The 25,024-nt window shown below is 42.6% G+C and overlaps 2 protein-coding genes across 2 annotated transcripts in view; one reads left to right on the plus strand and one right to left on the minus strand.

The window, feature by feature from the left end:
* The window catches only part of cyfip1 (cytoplasmic FMR1 interacting protein 1), a 43,478-nt gene that overhangs the window by 8,055 nt on the left and 10,399 nt on the right, over positions 1-25,024 (minus strand). Inside the window, exons 2-23 of the mRNA XM_074667775.1 lie at positions 17,613-17,733; positions 15,109-15,198; positions 14,642-14,719; positions 14,310-14,411; positions 14,046-14,227; positions 13,040-13,136; positions 12,712-12,840; positions 12,011-12,115; positions 11,231-11,322; positions 11,001-11,118; positions 10,553-10,675; positions 10,321-10,446; positions 10,074-10,240; positions 9,120-9,267; positions 7,963-8,116; positions 6,639-6,795; positions 5,745-5,841; positions 5,088-5,164; positions 4,588-4,696; positions 4,389-4,508; positions 4,059-4,258; positions 3,138-3,225 (exon numbers count right to left, since the gene is read on the minus strand). Coding sequence (XP_074523876.1) covers positions 3,138-3,225; positions 4,059-4,258; positions 4,389-4,508; positions 4,588-4,696; positions 5,088-5,164; positions 5,745-5,841; positions 6,639-6,795; positions 7,963-8,116; positions 9,120-9,267; positions 10,074-10,240; positions 10,321-10,446; positions 10,553-10,675; positions 11,001-11,118; positions 11,231-11,322; positions 12,011-12,115; positions 12,712-12,840; positions 13,040-13,136; positions 14,046-14,227; positions 14,310-14,411; positions 14,642-14,719; positions 15,109-15,198; positions 17,613-17,729 — 2,676 coding nt within the window. The 5' untranslated portion in view covers positions 17,730-17,733. The remainder of the gene's footprint in view (positions 1-3,137; positions 3,226-4,058; positions 4,259-4,388; positions 4,509-4,587; positions 4,697-5,087; positions 5,165-5,744; positions 5,842-6,638; positions 6,796-7,962; positions 8,117-9,119; positions 9,268-10,073; positions 10,241-10,320; positions 10,447-10,552; positions 10,676-11,000; positions 11,119-11,230; positions 11,323-12,010; positions 12,116-12,711; positions 12,841-13,039; positions 13,137-14,045; positions 14,228-14,309; positions 14,412-14,641; positions 14,720-15,108; positions 15,199-17,612; positions 17,734-25,024) is intronic.
* fndc9 (fibronectin type III domain containing 9) lies at positions 408-2,266 on the plus strand. The gene has a single exon (XM_074668773.1). It carries the CDS (start codon positions 492-494, stop codon positions 1,128-1,130), a length of 639 nt encoding a protein of 212 aa, XP_074524874.1. The 5' UTR covers positions 408-491; the 3' UTR covers positions 1,131-2,266.

Here is a 25,024-nt window from a genome sequence, read left to right on the forward strand (position 1 = left end):
ATCAAATTTTAAGTGCGTGATTTTATCTGAACTGGGTCATGGGTGAGGGAAGGTTATTTTTAATCCAAGAGTTTGAAGCAGTTTGAAGTGATGATAAACAGGTTTTAGACAAAACCAACAAACCTGTTGGATTAGACTTCTTGACTGTGACTGAAACTCTTATTTCATTCACAGGACAGGACATGAAGGAGAACATTTCAGGGGAAGTTTTTAAAATTTTAAGTCTGCATTTAGAAAACACAGTAAAATGGATCAGAGGACGTCTTCTGTTTTTCAGCTTGAGACTTAAGTTGCAATGTTGATAAAACAATGTATATTTTCAGGTTGTAATATTTCAGGTTAAACTTTTTAAAAGGAATTTTAAATTTAAGTTTGAGTCTTTTCTTTCTCTTTCTTTTCAGTTTGATTTTGTTCGACTCCACAAACTGAGGAAAAACTTCCCTCACAGCTGGGCTTCAGAGGCAGACGGTCAACAGAGCCAGCCGAGCATCATGGGAATCACAGTCTACAACATCTCCTCCACCACAGCCAGAGTGAACTGGCCCCGGTCGCCCACCTGCCTGGACACCTTCTACAGCGTCATGTACCACCCCAACTGGAACAGCCTCGCCATGAGCTACAAACGCAAGAGCTTCATGCACGAGGATCGGATCCCAGTCAGCCAGACCAGCACGCACGTGGGCAACCTCGTCCCTCAGACCGCCTACTTCCTCTGCGTGACGTGTCAGGCAGCCAATCCTGTGCAGGACCAGTGCCAGGTGTTCAGCACTCTGAGCGAGAGCAGTGAGGGCCACGACAGAGCCGGCTGGGAGTTTGCTGCGGGCGTCTGGCTCACCTGCTGCATCTTACTGCTGGTCATCGCCGGCATCCTGATGTGGGGGTGTCTCCACAACGTCTGCCCCTTCCCCGGTCAGGGCTCAGGAGGCTGTAACGTGATGACCAACTCAAACCACCAAGACATGTCTGGGTCAGGGCGTCTCTACACGCACAGACGCAGCAGCACCGACAGCTCCAAACATGCCGCCAACATACAGCGCCCCCTGCTCTCCACGCAGAGAGGAAGCCATATAATTAACCAGGACCATGAGCTGAGGACACTGGCTAAGCTGTCAGGCAGCGAGCCAGTTTGAATCATCTGGATTAAGGTCATCACAGCATTGTTTTGCACGGATTGAAATGCCACTGAGGACTATTATCCACTAATGAAATCCCACAGAGCTCAGGAGGTGACACGGAGGAGGAAATCAATTCTGATTTAATAATTTGTGCTGTCATTGTGATTCTGTTTTTAGTCCGAGAAAGACGATTCATCTCATTCTGCTCTGTTAGCTCAGGGAGCTGCTCTTGTTTGTGTTTCAGAGGAAGTTAGCGTGACATTAGCCCTTCATGGGGATCAAGAGGTAAAGTCATTTCAAAGAACTGAATCGACTTAAAATGAACATTTCTCTCAATCAACTGTGATCTAAATCCTGCTTACACCAGGCAGCACCAGCTGATGTCTTTACAGATGGATTAAATCATTCATACTCTGATCTAAAGCTTGCAATGTGCAGCTTTTAAAGGTGATATAAATGTTAACATGGAATGATTTACATGCAGGAGTTTGGATATAATTTTTTGGGGCCTCCTAGGTGGCAGATCAAAAAGTTTGAGTAAGGGGAACAACTGATTGGTGCTTTGAGGACCAATTTCCTTTTCAGTGTGTGCATCTGCACAACAAGAAACTCAAAAAACATGAAGTCTTTGTTTGAAATGAGTACAAATATTTCAAATTAAAAAATCTCTTTACATTTAATAAGCCATTTCCACTTTAAAGGGCCAGTTAGACCTGCAAGGCTAATTTATACTGGATGCATCCGCGCAATTTAGTGCTGACAATGACATCATTTTCACACCTACGCCCCCTAGTGCGGTCCCTGTCATGAGGTAAATTTCCGCGCCATGCACACTCAAAAATTTCTATCCTGCCTAACAGAAACGCTCGGACTAGATGGCGGAAGAACAGGTTCTCCTGGTAGTCGAAGTGCAAAAATACAGGCATCTGTATCAATCACACAGAGATCACTACAATAACTGATTGGTTATATATAATTCACGGCGTGAAATTGCAGCCACTCTCAGCAGAGAAGAGGAATAAGTTAAAATAACCTGGAAAACCTCCAGAACAGATATGTTATGTTGTAAACAAAAGATAGGCTTCTTCAACTCTGGTTTAGTACTCTGGTAGATGTACATTTGTGATACACCGCCCCCTGCAGTTTGGGAATAGACACCAACGGACACCGCCCAGGATGTTAAAAAGCAAAAAAGCCCCATGCGTTCTCTTGCGTGGATCTCGTGCATCTGATTTCCGCGTGTCACATTTGCGCGGAAATCATAACACAGCCTTTAGTCCAGTTGCTACAAGCCAAACACAGGCTTGGATTGGAATTATACAGTAAAAATAGCTGCCAGTGCAGTTAATGTGATGCTACATAAAAAAGATACTGTTTTTTTTTTTTTAAATGAACCAGAATTTTTCTAACATGCTGCATTCTTCAGAAAGTGCAGATAACACGTCTTTCTAAAAGCCCATTTTAACTGTTGCTCTGACAGCTGTTTTACTCACTGACAAAAATAAAATTCTTCAAGTGTCCACTTAAGGCTGGCTGCAGAAGCCAAGCAAACTTCACCGTGTCCTGTGTTAAAATGTCTGTTTGTGTCTGTAATACCTTCCTCAAAAAAAGGTTAAGATCAGAGTTTTTCTGTAGCACACCTCTCTGGAAACCAACAGGCAACCCACAGACTTAGATATTTTGTTTTTAGCTCTTTATATCCTGAAAACAAAGTGAGGTATAAACACTAATTTAACTGATGTGGCTTACATTTAGGGTATTGATGTATTTTAACACAACTGCACCTCATAAGATTTGAGTATTCTGGAGTGTGTGTGCACGAGAAATCACAACAAGAGTAGTTTTCAATGTGATAAATCTGTTAAACCACTTCAAAAAGAACTGGCTGCTCTTTGCACTAAGGAAAAATCATGCATATACTGGATCACCAATCATAAAAACATAGATTAAGTGGAAGTTTGTGTCAATAATAATATCCAGAAAATATGGGGCCAATGGTGAGGTAATGTAAATGTGTCTGACCTTTGACCCGTACAGGTACTGGGGCTGAGCGTTGGGTGGTTTGTCCCTCTGAAACTCCTGAGAGAAAGGCAGGACGGTGCGCACAAACCTGAACACACACAAACAAGAATCATCAAACATATAACACCAACATCATCAACATCAGGGTAATCTGCAGGAGATAAAACATGACAGGTTTTAAAACAGGAGGTCTGTGCGGTCTGCGTCCTCACAGATTGAAATAAGAGATTCATGTGAAGCATTTGTTGTTTTGTGCGTTGTTCAACTTTCTGTTCAAAGACGTTTCTGATTGTCTTCAGTCTGAAAGCTGTCCTGCTCATTTTAAAAGCCCCTGACCACAGACTTTCTCCTTCCACCCACAGATTAAAATGTTTCTTCTCTGGCTCGACTCTCGTACGTATAAAATGATATTCTGTCAATCAGGGATGTGGATCTATATGAGCACCATATAAGAAGCTTAAGAGTTATTTTCTGCTCTGCTCTCCTCTGAACACTGCGACTTTACAGTACTCCAACTTTTAATCTTCTAAACATCATAATCTCCACAAACAGAGATCTGCACATGGACACAGAAGGCCAGGGAGAAGAGTCTTGATGCAGGAAGTGATTTAAATATCGACCAATCAGGTTCAACGCTGAAAATCAGTCCATGTTAAGAGAAAGACAGGAAGGATGCATTAGCTGCAATTTAAGTCCAGATCATGGGACGACAGTTCAGCTTTGACTCCTTTTTATGAACAGAATTCCTCGAATGAGTCCAGATACAAAGTATGATGTAACCTCCCACTTTAAATGAGTACTACCAAGTTACAAAAAAGGAAGATAATTTGGCTTACGAGGTATCCTGTATGAATCTCACTCTTCCAAACAAATAACGCAAACCAGCTCTAACTCTAGTTTCAGAGTGTCTTTCTAACTGACCTGTTGGTGGAGCCGTTGTAGCAGTAGTTAGGCAGGAAGTCATAATTAAGCTCCCAGAAGACGTGCAGCGTTATCCTGCCGTAGGGCGCGGACACATTGTGGTTGGCCTCACGGAACATGGCGTCAAGGCTGTCCAGGGTCAGAAACTTACTCAGGAGCTTGTGCGTGAGCCGGTTTATATCAAGAAGACCTTCCAGTTCCTTAAAACCAACATAACACAGAAATATAATCCACAGCCACCACACTCTGACATGCAGGGTGGAAACAAAAGTAGCACACTGTGAAAAAATAAGCATTATCTCTGTTCCTTAACGTTTAAAATGAACACACCATGATTGAGGTAAGGTCTTCGCTCTCAAAGCGATTGATGGCGAGCTCCAGGGATTTGTAGAGAGCAGCGGAAACCCTCTGAGTGATGAGTCTGTTCAGGTCAATGGAGCGGCCCAGGAGCTGAAATAGATGACCAGTCAGTACGACATCTGACACTGAGGGAGCCCATTGGTCAGGAAGCACCATGTTCAGTACAAACCTGGACGTGGCGTTGCTTCAGCAGTGTCTCATAGCGGTTGGAGGCCGGCCAGGGGATGTTGGCTCCTTGATTCTTGCAGTCGGCTCTCAAACGTTTGTCAAGCAGAAGACTGAAACATTTGAATAAAAAGAGACAGAGAGTCAAGTGTTTGGTTTTCTGTGCTGTGGATCATGTGCTTCTCTCTTCATTCATACAAATGAGGTAAACCAGGGACGGTGGAGCGTACAGCCTAACCCTGCTGACTCTGACTTTCCTAGTCCTCTTTGCATCTTTCTACACACTCATCTATCTACTTTATGTCTTTTCTTTCCTTTTAGTGTGTGGGTAAAGCGGGCGGTGAGAGTTGTCCTGTGATGAGTTTCTTCACCGACCTTCTCATGACAGCTTAAGTACCATGTGTTTATACAAACATACAACAAGGAAACACTTCACATCCCTTACTTCTATGATGGTGTTATAACCAGTCATGAAGAACATACCGATGAATGTGTGTTACCCACCTTCCAGCTAGAATCTTGTAATATCCAAATATCTGATCAGCCAGCTTGTACACAAACTGATCGAAGCACAAGTTCACCTGAAACGACAACAACGATTTAAGTTTCCATCTTTACAGGAATCAAAAGATTTAATATGATAATATGAAGGAAGTGTTTTGAGAAAACAAAAAACAATATCTGATTCAACTTGAAAATTGCCTTATTATGAGGACAGTTTTGATGACATGAACAAAAAATCAGGTCTAAATTTCTAAATCAATATGATGCTGTATCTTAAATCACCATGTTGCCAGCCTAAACACAATTCAGATGCATCCTCGTACATCCCTGAAGCAGTCAACTGACCCTGGAGAAACACTGACACGTTTGCCGGATAGTTTTTTACATCTGAAGAACAGCTCACATTCCTGCACAAACTCAACAAATTAAGGATAATACTATGAGTGTTACTTATGGACACGAGGATCCTAAATCTTTCAAACCGGAACCTAACCAAACCAAAGACTGAAGCATTATTGTTTCCGTCAGAAACCGAAAAGACAGCTTCTGTGGGGCTGCCAATGAGGAAAAGGAATAAATTAAACATGGGGTGTGAAAGGTGGTTGTAGAGAAAAAAATCTTTTCTTTTGCCGATAAATACAAATTAAAACTGTGTACCTCGGCCTCTATTTCATCATAGAGGAACTGCTTCTTGAAGGTGGTCAGGGCGTAGTGAGCACTGTCGTTGTACAGATCCAGGGGATACAGCACGTACCTGGAGGAGATCAAAGATAAAACTTTAGTTTAGATTCAAAAACTGAAACAAAAATCTGATTAAATGCTGAAGAAAGTGTTTCAGAGCAAACCCTGCATTAACACCACATCGCTCCCCGCTGATGAGTCACTTCAGTCTTTGTTTGGTTTTTATTTACTTTGCACCTCTTGGCACCAAACAAATTTATTTTGGTTTTATAAAAAGATTTCTGTCACCAATAACTGCTTTTGATAATCTAAACCCTTTCAGCAGTTTTTTTTGGTGAACAGTTGAACGACAGCACTTATGAATGATGCCAGCTCATGTGCTTAATGGCTTACATAAAAACCTGCCTCATATCAACATAATCCTGCAGCAAAGATTTAAAACACACACAGTTATAGTTAATCCCAATTTTTATGCATTTGGCTCTGGGTCCAGGATGAAAACACAAGACAAGTTTAAAGAAACCTTTAAACGGACTGAACGCTCGGGGCCAGTCGCAGCTTTAATAACCATGTGACTCAGAGGTCTGTCAGTTTAACATTTCAGCACCTTACATAAACGGAGCAGGGAAACGGACTCAGTGGGAAAACCAACCACCATAAACCATTTAACATGTTGCAGAACATTTATACATGTCATTTCCTACTATGAGTATTCCCACCTGTAGCTAAATCTTTTTAATCCCACATGAAGCCTTTTGAGGGATTCTGAGATTATTAATCCTGTTTAAAAAGATAAGTATCTGTATTTTGAATGTTGGAGAAGTACCCGGGTGAGCAATTCAGGAATCTAAAAGTAGTTAAAGTATTTACTCCATCATGGAAGCCTCCTTCGTCTCCAGGATGTGGTCTGTGAGGATCCAGGGCATGGACATCTCGATGGGGAACTGGATCCTGCGGCCCATCGTGAGCTCCAGGAAGAACTCCCTGAACCAGAGCTGGGAGAGATCACAGCAGTGCTGCAAGGTCTCTGCAGAGACAGGGACAGAGGACAGGAGGATATTTTTAAAGAGTCTGCTTCTGACGGCAGTGACTGGGCAAAAAAGGGGATCGAACAGGTCGTCTGGTTGACTCTCTCCTCATCTTTTCTAAAATCCCAGGGGTAGCTAATGTTTAAATCTTATCTCACCCACTAATGTCTGAATTTTTTATTCCTTATAAAAAAAATAAAAGGTTTGAGATTTCTGACTCCAAAAGTTTGGTCCCTAGAGGTTAAATTAGGATCTGCAGACTGCAGGGCCTGTCTGATGGTTAGTAATGGAGTCCCCTGCAGAGAACACAGGTCACTGTGCTGTTATATTCAACCCAGAGGAAGTTAAATTTAAGAAGTGTTGGATATATTTTTTTATTTTCACCTTTTTACAAAAAGATCTTTTTATGATGTTCAAGTTGAATATTTCTGTCACATTTGTTTTTTTTCCTTTTTATTTACAACTAAACCCCTCAAAACTTTGATACTGAAGTTTTGGATGACTTTGTTTTGTTTTTTTTGTTTTTTTTTAATTCTTTATTTTTCAATTCTGAAAGGCAGATCCCAGGACAAAAACATAGACAGGCAATAGAGTTACATCTACCATCCAGTCTTTCTTCTCTTATTTAAGTATAAGGAACTAAGTTTAACAGAACCAACTAAGTATGCAGCATAAAATAGTCTTGAGAGGGAGAAAAGTATGACAAAACCACAATCACACAAAAGATTATTAAGGTTATATAGGGCCACAAATTCCTTAGATTGTCACCTCCACAAAATCTGTCTGTATAATATCATTTAGCCAACTTGAATCCACTCCTGTAGTGTGAGAGGTTCAGGAAGTGACCACTGTCTAGTAATAGCTTTTTTACAGGCAGAGGTCAATATGCCTAAAAGGTATTTATCTATTTTTTTATTTGGGAATCAACATTTCTTAAAAATAAAGTAGAAACCCATAGAGGTATGTCTATTTCAATAATGGATTTTAATGTTGTATGAAATTCTGACCAACATGTAGTGTTCACTCCTGTAAGGTGTGCTCTCTGCTTCGGGGTTACAAAACAGCGAATACAACACTTCCAACTTTGTTTTAATCAAATTTGTTGATCATGGTTGCCTGGATTATAAACTGATATAAAATGTGTTTTTCTTTCTGTATCTTCTCACCGCTGAAGTTGAGCAGGTGGGTGTAGAAAAAGGACTCTCTGTGGAACTTCTCGATGTCCAGGATGGTGGGTCCTTCCAGACTGCTGCGGAGAGTTTTCTTAGAGCCGCTCTTGTCAGCAACGAGAGACTCCAGCATCGTCCTCACCATGTAGAGCTGTAAAACAGGCAGTTAATGTAACCAAAAAAAGAAAAAACATATAAATAATGGAAGTAAAATCTCATCAGTGGCAGCAGGCTGCTTATTTTACAAGCCATATTGTCCTTCAGTGTCCTGTGTAAAAGCTCTTCGCTCTGTGCTGCCTCCTGTGTCAGATTAGTCGCTGATTTCACCTTTTTTATCCTCCCATCTTAAATTCAGCACTTTTTCTTTTGGCTATCACTCAATTTTTTCTTGTTTGTCTCAGTTTGTAGTATTTTCTCAGCTGTTTATTCACTAACCAAAATACTGGAGCAGTAATCTGATAATTTGGGCTGGATAAACTCATGAGGTGAGAGTTCAGCTGACCTGGATTAATTCTTGGGACTGAGCTCTAAGCTGATAAATCTGTTTGCCCAACACAAGGGAAGATAATATGTGTGATACAGAACATATCTGCAGAAAAGAAAATATCACTACTGTTATTAATTATTTCGACCCAGCCGCAATGGTGCAAAAACAGATCTAATGTTGAGTGCAGTATCCAGCATACGAGGAGTAACGAGGCGGAGCAGTCCTGTCTGAGATAAACTCAGCTCAGGTTTTCCTCCCTGATGAGAGATAAAATATGGTTCAACTTACACATGGCACAGAGCAGACCTGAGCGCTGACCTGAATCTGTACGAGGGCCACAGTGAGCTTCATAAGCCTGATTAATGTGGACTCACAGCAGCTGGGGTCAGAGAGTTTAAGATACAAAAGGATTAAGGCTGCAGATACTGACCTTTTTAACCGCCAATAATGAGCGTGTCGGCCTATAACATGTCCATCAGTGTTTTCTAAAGCTCAGGATACGGTAAAGTGAGTTAAGAAGCTGAGAAATAATCCCAATAAAGCTGAGATCACAGTTCTAGGTTTTGAAATCCCTTTTTAGAGTACCAATATTTCACATCTGACAGCCAGATAAATGTGATTAATTGTTGTGTTCCCAGAGGTGAAGGTAAAGGTGTTGTTGGGAGACCTGTGTACTGGAGGGTCCAACTGCACGTCGTGGAACCTTGATATCAAATCCACCCTTTGGGTCTTTCTCTCCACGGAGGGCGGGGTCGTTGTGCGGCTCCCGGCCGGTCTCCCAGTCACACACTGTCTTCCTGATGGCCTGCAGGACACTGCAGGGAGAGAAAAGCTCTAATCAGATTGAGTTTTCTTTACAACTACTGATCCCACCAGAGTCTGTGTGAGGTTGAACAAGATGTAAGGTTGCATGTAGCTTCTGATGTGAATGAGACAGCAAACAGAGGATTTAATCCACCAGACCAAAAGATAGTTTAGGGAGTACATGCACAAGACTGTTGGACGCTCTGGTTCATCTGCAGGAGAGAAGATTTATGTTTACATATCAATGTGTTTTTAACACTTTCCAAGGGTGACATTTTACAAAAAGAGTCTGCATCACTCTGAGTAGGAACATAAAACAAGGTTGATTGATGAGTAAAAGCCCAGAGTCTTTCCAGGCCAAAGATGCTGGATAGTGAATATTTGCACGGTGGTGTTGTGGCTGCATGTTTCTGTAGGTGTCTCATCCTACAGATGAAACAAACGATGAAGACAATGAGGTTCAACTATACTAATGTTTATAAGGCTGCTGCTGGCCTCAGAGGAGAGGCCTTTAGTTTTGGGACTGCTGCCCCTCATTAAGACGATTTCTTAGGTTATAGTTTTGTTAATTTATTCTTAATCCTTATTTATTTGTTTGTGTTAATTTAATAAATCCTAAGGGTTAAGTGTTTTCAGTGTTTTCTGGGATTTCATTTGTAAGTATTTTGTGACTCGGGCTGTTACATTTTTTTCTCACAGTTCATTCATATTGTTTATTTTTAATCTCCCTCTAAAAAAAACATCTTCTGACTTATGCGTGTATTCTTAGAAAAATAAGTGTGGTGTTTGTGGATGAGGAGTGTCATTTAACTCGTACCTCTGGATCACATTTTTCTTCTTCTTGATGGCCTGTCTCAGCGGGTCTCGCAGGGTGACCTGAGCAAAGTCCTGCAGAGCCGAGTAGATGGTGTGACGGATGGCGTGATTGAACACACTCTCCATGCGTCCCATCAGCACCTGAAGTCCCTTTATCATCGCAATGACCTGAAACAAAAGCACATTAAGCATATGAGGGACTGTTTGTAGAGAAAATAAGAAATGTTTGAGATTGAACCATAACCGACCTCCACCAGAGCAAACTTCTCCTCGCTGGTGTAGTTGTATCTGGTGGCTCTTTCGTACTCCTCAGCGTTATCAGGACACTCTTTGTTGGAGTACTTGTCTGTTGGGTGAACCAGTTTCCAGGAATACTGCAAGAAAAAGTTGAAGAGTTTTTAACAAAACTACTCTAAAATACAAGTCAGAAGAAATTATCAGCATCATGTGTGCTGTCCTCTATGAAATGCGTCTCCTTACCACTTCCATGACGTGAGCGCTCCACTGGGAGAGCAGCTGCATGCCCTGCAGAGCCAAATCAAACAGCTTCCTGTACTCAGCATCAGTCTTTTGGGCCTCCTGGCGTCCTGACCCAGTCACCACCTACGTTATCGGAAAAATGAGCAAAACACAAAAAGCACTCAATGTCTCGATCTCTTCAAAGGCAACCTCCTTTACCACTCTGTCCTCTGATCGTCAAGTAAAGCATCTTTCTGCTCCTCTGAACTGTACTGAGCTGTGACCGATGAAAACTCAGTCAGGCAAAACACCCCAAAACCTTTGTTACTACGAACACATCCACAAAAAGAGCTCCTTAGACCTTTTGTTGGGGCAAGTTTTAATGCAGACCAAAATAAATCCCTCTCCACTACAGCACCTGGTCGATACCTGAGCAGTTTTTCTCTGCTCCTGTGTGCTCCATACGAACCTCACTGTTGCTGTATCGAGCCAGCTCTGAGATGAAGCGCATGTGATCCTCGCGAATCTGAATCATCTGCTCACAGATGTTGTACTGCGGGCTGCTGGAAATAGACGTGCAAGTCCACCTGAGGGGAGGAAAAAGGGAAGAAGCAGAGAGAAACATGGAGTCAGGTTTGAGTCGTCCCTGCGGTCACACATTTGACGCCCTGATCCCATTTAAACCTGTTTTCCTCTCACCTGGACTTGTTCTCTTCAAAGTGAGCGCTGGTCTTGATGTATCGAGATAACTCGATCTGCATGTCGCCGAACAGAGGGACCACCTGGAGTTGCTGTGAGCATCAGAAACACAGATTTGCATTTTTATTACAGAATCAAACATCCGGCTCCACACTAACACTTATTCTTTAAGGATAAATCACGGAGGGAGCCTGCACACTGTGACAAAAATCTGGTCACAAATAGAGAAATTCAACAACTGATGAAAAATGTATTTGTAAAAAGTCTATTGAACATTAAGAGGTTTTACAAGCTCTTCACAGACACACCACAAAACCTCAAACAATACAATTTTATAATATAGAAATTATACCTTAAGGACTAATAATACCACAATTTTTTAAAATATTTTGCACATTATTTTACATCTAGCCTTACAACTCTCAGTTTGTGGTGGCTTGGCGCCCCCTGTGGACAAAGCAGTATTTTTCATTTCATGTGAGAGTTGTGTTTGGTTACAAAATACAAAAAAATATCTCTCTCAGCATTATTTAAACACTATAATGAGTCACTTTTTAAAAATCCCTGCCATGGGAAATATAGAAAACAGCTTCACTGACACTATCAGCAGTTTTAAACATGACAAATAACTTCATAAGAACACATCCTGTTTCTTCTGCACGTCTCCTCTACATTACAAGGTCATACAGAGGCATCAGTGTGATGTGTATGTGGTTTCACGACCAGAAATAAACTCCTCACAGGTGCTTTAAAAAGCACACAGCGTTAAAGCTTCCACACCTTAAAGAACTTGTCGATCTTGGTCAGGTTGATCCTCTTCTTGGCGTCGAGCTTGTAGATGTTGCTGCTGTTTCCATCCATGAGGTACAACCCAAACCCCATCACCTGGGAGGAAGAGGAGGTGAATTTTAACATTTAACTCTATATCAATAATGATTGTGGGGGTTTGCGAAGCACCTTTTTAAAACATAGTTTACAATGAGCAAACACAACATACAAAAAACAAAAGACCTACAGCAGGTAAAAGAGGAAAAGTATGAGGAAGAGAGGTAAAAAAATATACTTGAACTATTAAATAAGATAAGTATGAAGGATTCTATACATAATTTACACTGGGGCTTTTTGATAAAAGTGTGTTTTATGACGAGATTTAAAACATAAAACTGCTTTAACAGGTCGTTTCCTCCTGACGGTAGACAGTGTGACAGGTGCGTTAACCTGTCACACTGTCCTCCTCTCTTAATCCTGGTCAGTGGAGCAGCCAGGCAGCTAAAAGAGCCAGCAACACAGCCAGAGGCCAGTTAAACCTTAAATCAGGTCAAAAACTAGACTGTCGGTGCAGGTTTGCTTAAACAGGGGTGATCTAATCTCTGTAGCCGGTTAATAAGATTCTTTCCGCTGCAGCGTCAACGAGCTGGACATTTCGGGGTCACTCCTGTCAGCAGAGCTACGTTAATGTGTTCAGTATGAGCTTCACTCACTTTGAGCAGCATGTGTTTCTCACTGGGTGTGAGGTACATCTTGTTCTCGTAGTAATCCACGCACAGATTGACAATGTCGGCCAGCAGCTCCTCGTAGCCATTAATCACCTCCAACTGTTGCTGCAAAGACTGGACAAGAGGGAAAAGACACATAAGTACAATCAAAAGTGTTTTTTTCATGTTTATTAAAATAACTTACACTAGAAATCCATAAAATGAAACTGTGCTCTTGTGTTTTTGTCTTTGTCTGGAATATAATTGTAAATCATCCTTAATAAAGTTAAAGAAAGCATTGTATAAACTTGTGTGTGATGGACACATGACCAACCTGAGTGATTTTGTTGTGGTTTGCCAGGAACATGGACAGATTCTGAGACTCCTGGATGGATGCAGGTTCAGACATCTTTCTGAGGAACTGGGCAGCTCTGGAAGAAGACAAACACATTTGATCAACTAAACTATTTAAAAATTAAGCTTATCTGTCCTCTGACAACGTGACAAAGTAAGACAAAAAGTCATAGAAAAAGTTTTTCTGCCACTTATGCAGGCCTATAAACAAAGAACACGCCTTGTATATATGTACTTTATAGTTTTACTTGACACACAAACAGATTTTAGATTATACAAAAAAGGAGATTCAATTCCAAAAATCCAAAAATATTTTGCACAAGATAAAAGAGGGACTGTTGTCAATCTAATGCATCTCAGTAAACACATGCATTTCTTGTCATTTGGGGAGAAAACCTAAAAAAATAGAGATACAAATGACCCCATCCTTTTGCTTTTTACCCAAAGTTTGTCCCATTGAACAAATTAAGTTTAAATTTAAAAAATGTTGCACTATTAACAAATAAACACTTAATTTTTTGTCTTTTTCACTTCACTTCTTGCACAAGAACTAAACTTCCCTGCAGACTTTTAGATGACTTTTATCTGACAGATAGTTAACTCTCATATAAACCTCCTTCAACAAGAAACTTAAACTTTAAACAAGATAATATGCACAATAAAGTGTTACTATATAGTAAGGTATTGTTTTGTCTAGTTTGCCTGATTTTACAAGCGTTAGGAATGAGAAAGCTCAGCTTACAGGATCATGCACTTGTGTCCCAAATGTTCCCTTTTTTTAATGTAAATACAGAAATTTAACATGTCTACAGAGCAGAAAATCAAGCAACAGACAAAAAGTTTTGCATTCGTTTGAAATGCAGTGGCAGATGCCTCAAGTAAGAATCATCACATCTCTAAAGATGAAGAGGTGACACTGCCCTCTAGTGTCTGACGTGTATATCAGGTGTTTGAATGACAGCACAACTCTCACTGATGATGATTACCGTTTGTAGGCGGAGTGGTCGTTCTTGACGCTGCACTTCATGTTCTTCAGCTCGTCCAGCACAGCGAACATGTTGATGAACTTCCCGAGCGTCAGCAGGTACGCCTCGGAGACAAAGTCCTTCCTGCGCTCTGTGTGACAGAGACGACGGACTTCCCCACAGAAACGGTCGATGGCCGTACGCTGGAGTAGACAAAAAAGATACACTAATAAATGACCAGGCCAATGATGGGAGTCAAGGAGCTAAATTAAGAATCTAACTCACCTGGAAGTACATGAAATTCATCAGCTTTGTGACTTCTGGCTCGAGGACCTCCACTGTCTTCTCGTAGATCTCAACCCTGTTGGGCTGCTCGTTGCATTTCACCTACAAGGAAAGACAAAACAAAGACCTGTGAGCACAAAACAAGGTCTAACATTTAAATGCTTTAAGTTTCCTACAAAAAACTTACATACAGTAAAGAAAATGGCAAATGTCATGCCTGAAGTGTAATTCTCCAAAACATCTTACCAATTTATTTAACTAAAACTGTATTTTTATTGAAATGAACTGCTGAAATTAACTTTTGGTGAATGGTTGATGCTAGTTTTCATTACCTGAGGTATGGCACGAGAGCAGCTCCTCCAGGTGTACAGCATGACGGCGTACTCCTGTCCCTCCTCCAACATCTCATTCTGGTTCACCAAACAAAACAAACGATCGTCAAAAATAATTCATGCTCACTTCTAAGAAATTATGTGACAATGAAAGGCTCCAAAGATGATGGTGATGAAGAGCAGAGTGTTTGAGGCTGGTTCCGCCTCAACACAAAGAGCTGTTTGATTTAACCCAAGTAATTATCCCTCACTAATCAGACACAAAGCTCTGTGAGGAGACCCGTTGTTGCTTCGGGGCCTGTTTTTTTCAGAAGCTGCCTGCAGAAAGTACCAAATACTCTGACAGACAAGTCTTTGAACCAGATCCTGCTAACAACAAGCATTCAACCCCATTCTGCTGAATCTGTTTTCAAACCACAGGAGGAGAGAGTGAACTGAGCTCAGGGGCTGTGGCGCTGCTGGCGTACCATGCTGGAGTGGACAGTGGCTTGCTCGATGTATCTGGCGATGCCGGTGACGAAGGCATTTCGGTCCTCAAAGTTGGTGTTGAAGTTAGGCTGCGGAAGAGAAGACATTTTATTTAACATCAAACGCTGACACATAACAGGGAAACACATAACATTCAAAAAGCTGCAGAATGTGACGACTGATTGATAACTAACACCATGTGACTCTGACCAAGGTGTGCATTTGTTTTGAGTCAAATGAAAGTAGATCAGTTGTTTTTGACTCTACTTTTCTTTATTCATGGCAACTTTTCCCAGGATGCAAAGTGCAAGGTAATGTATTTATTTGCAGTTACATATTGTTCAAAACATGACAAAAATCAAACTCAATAAAACTCTTCATTTTATTGATAGACTCTCAAGTTTGAACAGACCACTGCAGAATAACTGCTGACTGTGGGTTGGAACAATCATTATCACAAACAGATTAGCCCCTGTTTTAGCTCATGCTCTATTACTCTCCCATTTAGCTTTCTTCTGCTCTTTTTCTGTCTGACAGTTAGGCTTCAGTGTCCACCATCACTACAAAATAAATCTAAAAAATCTGTTTTAGCAGAGAAAAACACAGATCTTTCTTCTCACTGCTTAACTCTGTCGACTGGTGTGGTGTTGTCACAGGGACTGTGCCTTTATAAGTCCTGCCCGACCTGACCTGGAAGCTGAGAAATAGCTTTAAGAAATAACCTATACTGGTGCCGATAATCTCATTTTAAAGGTCCTACGTTGTGCAAAAATCACTTTATTAAGTCTTTTAGTGAAATTTGTGGGTCTTTAGCTTTCCTCCCAGCCCACAAAATGTGATATTTAATGACAAAACCTGTACTTAGTAGTGCTTGTGAATGTAAAATCCTGACCTAAAACAAGCTGTTTGGAATTTGGGGATTTGCAGACTTCAGCAATTCCCTTTTTTGACCAATCAGGAGCTAATCTGACCTGATTGGTCCACAGGAGCAGATACCCCCCTCCCTGCCCACTCACCTCCCCGCATCTGGAGAGAAATCTCTCCAGCAGCGGGGAGGAGAATGTCAAAGTTGAAGAGCCATCATTGCTCTGTTTTTGGCTGTAAACAGCCACATAGTTCCATGCTCAAGCTTCCCATCTCAGAAGAAGACAAGACTAAGTGGCTACTAGTTCATTTATCAAGGAAATGTTCCAGCTACACTCAGTAAAACTGTGCATGTGTGTGCTAGTCACTTCACGGCCGACTGCTTTTCCAAATTTGAACAGTACAACAGAGGGCTAGCGAATAGACTGGTCCTGAATCCAGGCACATTACCAACCATCCGCCAACAAACTTCAGACCCTGGAAATGTGAGTATTTTAAATGCTGTGTGCTGTGGAGCAGATGTAAAAGCTTTTCCTCAGTGTCTCCCCTGTCTCTGTGTTAGCTTCAGGATGCTAACTTTAGCTGCGGTTAGCCTGTTGTTTAAGCCTGTAAAGTTAAGGTAAACGAGCTTCGTTGTTTTCTAAACATTGTGCCCTCAGAGCTCATGGCACCGCTCTCAGTGATGCTGAAGAGCATGGCGGTATCAGCGGTGTCTCATTTACATATGAAGGACCAAAACATGTTACTACCATTTCATGAAGACATTAATTATCCATATTAAACTGCAGAAAAGGAGCATAATATGGGACTTAAAAATTGCTTTCTTCAGCTGAATCAAACTTCAAATGTTTATTACCACATTTTAAAAAGAGGTTTTGGTTTCTTAAGCTCTTTTCTATATTCATGCTCACAGTACAGGGGAGATTTTAGAAGACGTAATGATAGTAAGAGGTTGTTATAGATTTGCAGAATTAGGTGCATAACCTAGCTTCTTGTTTCTTTTTAACAGGAGACTAGGGCTACTATAGTTCCCCTTCAGTGCTTCATCTTTAGGTGGATCAAAAGGTCAGTTGAGTCAGTTAAACATGGTGACCTCCATCATTCAAAGCCTCTCTTCAGAAAGTGATGGCTGACATCACTGAGACTACATACGTGTTTTGTACAGTCTATGGTTAACTAAGGAGGAACTGTGCTTGTGTATAATTGTATCACCTGATCTTTCAGCAGGGGTTAGAATAGACCTTTAAGAGGTTAAAATTTTTTCTGTCAGCTGGGTAAAGAACTGAGGAAGTTTAACTTGTATATTTTTTATTTATACATTGTTTAGTGTCAACAATTACTTAAAAAAAGTTTATTTTTTAGCAATTATACTCCTTTTTTAAATGATGATTCCACTTATTCTCTTTAGCTGCAGCACATAAAATGTCTTTGTCTGTACATCTTCAATCATCCAGTGACCTAATAAATGCTTTAAAAAAATAAGCCACCAGTTCACCAGAGGCATGAACATGATAAAATCTGGTGTGTGAGATAAGTCAGAAAGAGGAACATCATCTATGACTGTACAAATCATAAAGTGAGGAGCATCAGACTGTGTAGACAGAACAGTGTTTGGACAGCGAGTAAACTCAACACTGACCTGGAACATGACGGAGGAGGGGAGGGGCTCAATGCAGGGCTGCTGGTCCGGGAGGGGAAGCTCCTCCAGCAGGTCCACGTTGGACAGGGCATCCTCCAGAGTCACTGTGGATGCCATGGTGCTGTAAAGAACAGGGAGAAATTATTTTAACAAGTTTAGTCTGAAGTAGGACAAAGAGCTCTTTGGCAATACTAGATATTAAGAGATATTAATCCTAAAATCCCTTCTGAGCACGCAGTCATCTTCAAACAGAGCTCTGTCTGCTCTGAACACCCCCTTTAAAAAAAGCTTTACACAGGGCTTCAAGGTGCAAACATCTTTCCCTCATACATGCAGTGGTGGTGACAGATTTGAATAATGACCTTTTCTTGCCTCAAAATCATGACCATTCAACATGCAGATGGTTGCTCTGAGCACAAGTATCAGATGTAGTGAGTCGAGCTGTTTTCATCTTCCAGTACCTTTGATATTTGGTTTGTCCACCTTTTGCAGCAGTTACAGCAACACATGCTTTCTGAAACTCAAGATAAATGCTTTTCTTTAAATGTACAACAGATCTGTCCAGCTCAGTTCACAACTCAACCAAAGTTGCAGGATGGAGTTGAGGTCTAGACTTGAGGAGGCTGGTCCATCACTTTCATTTGGTAAATTTCCAGTACTTTCTCAGTCCACCTGCTACATGTTGGAGGCTCAGGTTTTAGACATTTAGTTGTCATACATTTGAGAGCTGCTGTGATCAGTATTTGTACAAGATTTGTATTAGTTTTACCATCAGTGCCTATTGGTATTGGGCCCAGCAGTGCCACGGTTTGATTTTTTGTGAACTTTTGATGAAATATCAACTCTAGAGCTCCTAGAATTTTTTTTTAATTTTGTAAACAATGTTCATTTTCATAAATTTCCTTGAGATGGCTCTATTCTGTGGTTAGTAGAGTATAAAGATGATTTTGTAGGTGTTTCATTTGTATTGTATTTATGCATGTTTTAATGGCCAGATCAACAAAACAACTGAAACCTCTCGAGTATGTCAAGTGCTCTAATAATTCTGGCCACCACTGTAATATTTACCTGAAGAAACACTTGGGATTGTTAGACTAATTAAATTGTGTCCCAAGGAAGAGATTCATAAACTTTTTCAGCCTGCAACCTCCTAAGTAAGGCTGCCAGTGATTCACAGATCTCACTGCCCATAAAGAGGGTTAATGAAGCGTTCCTCAGTGCAGCTTTCTGATGTAGAGCCACCATGTGTCGGTTTGTTGCCAGGTCTGGTAAAATAATTAAACAATGTTTCTAAAATGGTTACAAAATTTATTATAAATCACTCCCTGATCAAATTTTAAAAAATCACTGATTCAAGCACCCAGCTCCCTTTGATCAGTGCATCTTGGACTCTTCAGGAACAGCTGTATTCAGGGATCGCCTCCACTCCTCTGGTCTTTTCTCTCATTACACTTAACTTTGGCGTTTGCTGCTCATAGTTTCCTGCAGTATCAAATGGCATGCTCAGTGCTGACTCATGGCCTCCGTATGAGTGAAAACAACACATTTGCCCATCATGGATCTGCATACTCTACCTTCAGCCTCTGCAGATCTTTTTTTTTATAATTCAAACACAGACCTAATGAAAGAACCTCATGTGGTGAGATTGTGTGTGTGACAGGTGTTTCCCCAGAGGTCCTGACTTCACCACATCCACAGCAGACAAAGCATTTGTTACCAAGGTAGTGAAGAAGTGAAGTAATGCTGCTATTTCAGACTGTGATTGTGCAGAGTCATTGTTTGTGCAATAACGAAATGTTAGTAAAGATTTAACAGAGGAATCTGCAATTTTCTAAACAGTGTTAAAAGTTACACCAGATTCCCTCTCTGGTCTTAATAGACCCTGATTATGTATTTAGTGCATGAATCCTGGACCCTGTGCTGACCATGCTTACAGTGAGCTGAATACCCAGGTTACTAATGTTTAATCCTGTTGGTGTTCTCCCATCCCTCAGCAGCCAGCAGACACACAATGAATGCTGTAAACATCACGAGATGAAATGTAAATAGATTGGTTGTGTATTATTACGTGTTGTGGTATGCTTTGGTTTGCATTCTCACTCTGCTGCTGACTACAGACATCCGCACGTCACAGACACTGAACAATCAAAAATCCTATTGCAATCAGAATCTACAGTGAGTCAAACAATCCACAGCCACACAGCACAAAAACAAAGACCTGGCAGCGTACAGGCTGGAGGTCAGCGAGGGTAACTGAGCTACTGTTGTTTAAATTAAAGATCACAGAGCTCAAACAGCAAAGGCTTGATGAGAGCAGATAGAGTCAGTCTCACGTCTTTGACAGCACATTTAAGATGATAGTATTGCACATCTGTGGTTGGAAGAGTTCATTTTCTTTTGTTCTATCTTACATGGTTGATAAATATCTGCTTGTTTTACGTGCGTTAAACTTCCTCTTTTCAGCATGTTGCACATGAATAAAACAGCCTTTCTCTGCTGGGCCTCTGGAAGATTATTCATTCAGATACTAGCTGAGAAAACGGTTGGTTGCAGCTGCAAGTTTTATGCCGTAACTATTTCCAAAGTCCCACCCAGTGACTCATGGGAGATGTGGTTTTTCACTGCCAACTTACTGTGCAGCAGAGGAGCATTGATATAGTTTATCTTTGTGTATGTGTGGCAACGTTTCAGGCGCCCCATGGACAGAGGCTGTGGTCCTCAAGAGGGCAGCTGGGTTTGTTTCCAACCTGCAGCTCCAGCGATCTCTCAGGACAACTAAGAGATTTTGTCCCATCAATCCTCTTAAACAAAAAACACTCTTTTTTCCTAAAAAATATTCTTTATAATATTCAAATTTTTTAAAAAAATATGAATCTTAGTTAAACAGGTTCTTTACTGGTCAGTCATGTGTCTTGTATGGCTGACACACATCTTGACATGTGGTAAGAAAAAAAAAATTGCAGCATGTGCCCTGTGACCACAATCAACAGCCTCAGGTTACACAGGGCAGCTGCTCCTTTGGTTGTAACAATGAGGCAGCAAAATGAAAATGTGGCTTTGTTGGTTGTTATAGCTACTTTAATACTTCATTACAATTAAAAAACATTACTCAAATATAAGTTTTTCAGTTCTGAAGAACTTATTTAAAGAGTTTGTGGATAGTTTTATTACTTTTTAAGATTCTTAGTACTACCTTTAGCTATGGCTGACCCCAAATGTATGGTAAGGCAAAATGTTTATTAGGGATTGGAGAAAAAAATCAATTTGCATAAATATCAGAATGTTCTGTTGTGTTTTTTCGTTTTAGTCTTTGTTTATAAGCACGTTCAAAAAAAGTTACCATTTTTCTCTGGCAGAGGAAGAAATGTTTTTCTTGTCTATCTAGTAATGTGACATCAGATCCATCCATCCATCCATCCATCTTCTTCCGCTTATCCGGGGTCGGGTCGCGGGGGCAGCAGCCTAAGCAGGGAAGCCCAGACTTCCCTCTCCCCAGCCACTTCGGCCAGCTCTTCCGGGGGGATCCCAAGACGTTCCCAGGCCAGCCGAGAGATGTAGTCTCTCCAGCGTGTCCTGGGTCTGCCCCGGGGTCTCCTCCCGGTGGGACATGCCCTGAACACCTCACCAGGGAGGCGTCCGGGAGGCATCCTCATCAGATGCCCGAGCCACCTCATCTGGCTCCTCTCAACGCGGAGGAGTAGCGGCTCTACTCCGAGCTCCTCCCGGATAGCCGAGCTTCTCACCCTATCTCTAAGGGAGAGCCCGGCCACCCTACGGAGGAAGCTCATTTCGGCCGCTTGTATCCGCGATCTTGTTCTTTCGGTCACTACCCAAAGCTCATGACCATAGGTGAGGGTGGGAACGAAGATCGACCGGTAAACAGAGAGCTTCGCCTTCCGGCTCAGCTCCCTCTTCGCCACGACAGACCTGTGCAGAGTCCGCATTACTGCGGACGCCGCACCGATCCGCCTGCCGATCTCTCGCTCCATCCTTCCCTCACTCGTGAACAAAACCCCGAGATACTTAAACTCCTCCACTTGGGGCAGGATCTCATCCCCGACCCGGAGAGGGCAGTCCACCCTTTTCCGGCTGAGGACCATGGACTCAGATTTGGAGGTGCTGATTCTCATCCCAGCCGCTTCACACTGGGCTGCGAACCGCTCCAGAGAGAGTTGAAGGTCACAGCTTGATGAAGCCAACAGGACCACATCATCTGCAAAAAGCAGTGATCCAATCCTGAGGTCACCAAACTGGACCCCCTCGACACCCTGGCTGCGCCTAGAAATTCTGTCCATAAAAGTTATGAACAGAATCGGTGACAAAGGGCAGCCCTGGCGGAGTCCAACCCTCACTGGAAACGAGTCCGACTTACTGCCAGCAATGCGGACCAAGCTCTGGCACCGGTCGTACAGGGAACGGACGGCTCGTAACAAGCAGCCCGACACCCCATACTCCCGGAGAACCCCCCACAGGACTCCCCGAGGGACACGGTCGAATGCCTTCTCCAAGTCCACAAAACACATGTGGACAGGTTGGGCAAACTCCCATGCACCCTCAAGAACCCTGCTGAGGGTATAGAGCTGGTCCACAGTTCCACGGCCAGGACGAAAACCACATTGCTCCTCCTGAATCCGAGGTTCGACGATCTTACGGACCCTCCTCTCCAGTACCCCCGAATAGACCTTACCAGGGAGGCTGAGGAGTGTGATCCCCCTGTAGTTGGAACACACCCTCCGGTCCCCCTTCTTAAAAAGGGGGACCACCACCCCGGTCTGCCAATCCAGAGGCACTACCCCCGATGTCCACGCGATGTTGCAAAGTCGTGTCAGCCACGACAGACCCACAACATCCAGGGCCTTAAGGAACTCTGGGCGGATCTCATCCACCCCCGGGGCCCTGCCACCGAGGAGCTTTTTAACCACCTCGGCGACTTCGACCCCAGAGATGGACGAGCCCACCCCATCATTCCCAGACCCTGCTTCCTCCAAGGAAGACGTGCCGGTGGGATTGAGGAGGTCTTCGAAGTATTCCTTCCACCGATCCACAACATCCCGAGTCGAGGTCAGCAGCGCACCGTCTCCACTGAGCACAGTGTTTACAGTGCACTGCTTCCCCCTCCTGAGATGCCGGATGGTGGTCCAGAACCTCTTCGAAGCTGTCCGGAAGTCATTCTCCATGGCCTCACCGAACTCCTCCCATGTCCGGGTTTTTGCCTCAGTGACCGCCGAAGCTGCATTCCGCTTGGCCTGTCGATACCTGTCTGCTGCCTCAGGAGTCCCACACGCCAAAAAGGCGCGATAGGACTCCTTCTTCAGCTGGACGGCATCCCTCACCACTGGTGTCCACCAGCGGGTTCGGGTGTTGCCGCCCCGACAGGCACCAACCACCTTACGGCCACAGCTCCGATCAGCCGCCTCAACAATGGATGCACGGAACAAAGTCCATTCAGACTCAATGTCCCCTACATCCCCCGGAACACAGTTGAAGCTCTCCCGGAGGTGGGAGTTAAAGCTCTCTCTGACGGGAGATTCTGCCAGACGTTCCCAGCAGACCCTCACGATACGTTTGGGTCTACCAGGTCTGACCGGCATCTTCCCCCACCATCTGAGCCAACTCACCACCAGGTGGTGATCGGATGACAGCTCCGCCCCTCTCTTTGCCCGAGTGTCCAAGACATGCGGCCGCAAGTCCGATGACACGACTACAAAGTCGATCATCGAACTGACATCAGATCCCCTGAATAAATCCTAAAATCTGACTCACATGTAATGTGCATTTTTTGGGGAAAATATATAGCTTTTGATACAGTGTGTAGTCATCATCATCTTTTAACTTTTTCACATGGTCCAATGATAAAAAAAAGCAAACTAAAAAAGAGAACTATCTAAGAATTTCTAATTAAATCAGATCGTTATCCCAAAAATCATAAAACAATTGCCTTAAAGAGGACATTTCATGCTGATGCCTGATTTAATACTTACATATAATATAATAAATTTGAAAACAAGACCTTACACTCCCTGAATTTTCAAAAATGAGATATTGTATTTTTTCTGATATCCTAGAACGAGATTTGATGCCTCTGAAAATAGGTCATTGACATTTGGCTTCGAGATTTCGACCGTTGTGACGACATGAGGATCCAGTGTTTCCCATTAATTAATGAGACTATGGCGGCCCGCCACAGTCTAATTTGGCTCCGCCACAGTCTCATATGGAGACAAAAAATACGATCCGTCACTCTGTCAGACCATTACACAGCTGTACTTTCCTACCGCACGTAAACAAGCGAGAACAAGAGTGCGCGCGCACTGGTCACACTCATAGACGTCGCTCTGTACCTGTTACGTTTGGCGCGAACCAGATTCCAGCGACGTTAGAGCGAGGCGTCTGACTCTGAGGTACGTGCAACATCTTTTTTGGGCATTAGCGCCCATGCTAACTGCGGCCGTGGACACAGTATCTCATTGCGCTGTCTGCCCACCTCTCGGGAAGAGGAACGGCTGCACCGCTTACGTCTCGGTTCCAGAGTTTTATTATCACCGCGCATTCAGAGTCAGAGCAGGCACACAGTACAATTACCTGTACAATACCAACGAGCTGACGCAACTTATTATTTAATATTCTCCTCTCCTGGGGCCTACATTTATTACAGCGTGTAAAAGTCCTCTTAAGTTTCACTTACGACGAAAAGGCAAAACGTGGATACGACCAACACTCTTTTCAGATCTATCAGACTCTGCGTACACACAGCTGCACGCTATTCTCCGTGATAAATCACACCGCGCCGAGAAAAGCGTGAATGTGGTGAGCACGCCTCCTTTCCCGCCTTCAGCACGCCCGAACATAACTATATATGGTCAATGCAAATCAGTACGTGCATATTAAGTAGCCATGTGCGCTGTGGGATTTTATAATGACGTCATTGTAAAACGGTGAACACAACAGACGGAGAGAGCATGGAAGAAGCTGAATTTCTCTCAAAGCCAGATACACAGCAATATCAGGAAATATCAGTCAGAAAATGATCTTACATTGATTTAGGCTACATTTTGTGATGAAGTGGGCTGCAGCAAATTTAGGAATCTTTATTTATTTTGACTATTTTCTGCAGTCACTGTAGAAAAAAAACAGAATGAAAACACACACTCCCAAATCCAAATAAGGGAGCAGGGAGAAGAAGAATCGTAATCTGACCCTTAATCCCAAAAAATATTTTTTTAAGATGTTAAAACAATATAAAGGGTTTCCACTTTGCTTCCCTTTCACCTACTCACATCCTCGTGCTCTTTTCTCTCATCAGCTTCAAACACACACCTCGTTAACTCAGGTGAGAGAATAACGGTAGGCTACAGTCTCAGTAGCCTAATAACGGATCACAGATCACGGGAAATAGTGTAAATAACCTGTTG

Source organism: Halichoeres trimaculatus, unplaced genomic scaffold (genome assembly GCF_033239565.1).
Source record: "Halichoeres trimaculatus isolate MK-OKI-2021-1 unplaced genomic scaffold, fHalTri1.1 fHalTri1_scaffold_4, whole genome shotgun sequence".
Classification (NCBI taxonomy): Eukaryota; Metazoa; Chordata; class Actinopteri; order Labriformes; family Labridae; genus Halichoeres; species Halichoeres trimaculatus.

Bases quoted from the DNA above. Each gene is read 5' to 3' on its own strand.
- fndc9 (XM_074668773.1), top strand. From the start codon at position 492: ATGGGAATCACAGTCTACAACATCTCCTCCACCACAGCCAGAGTGAAC.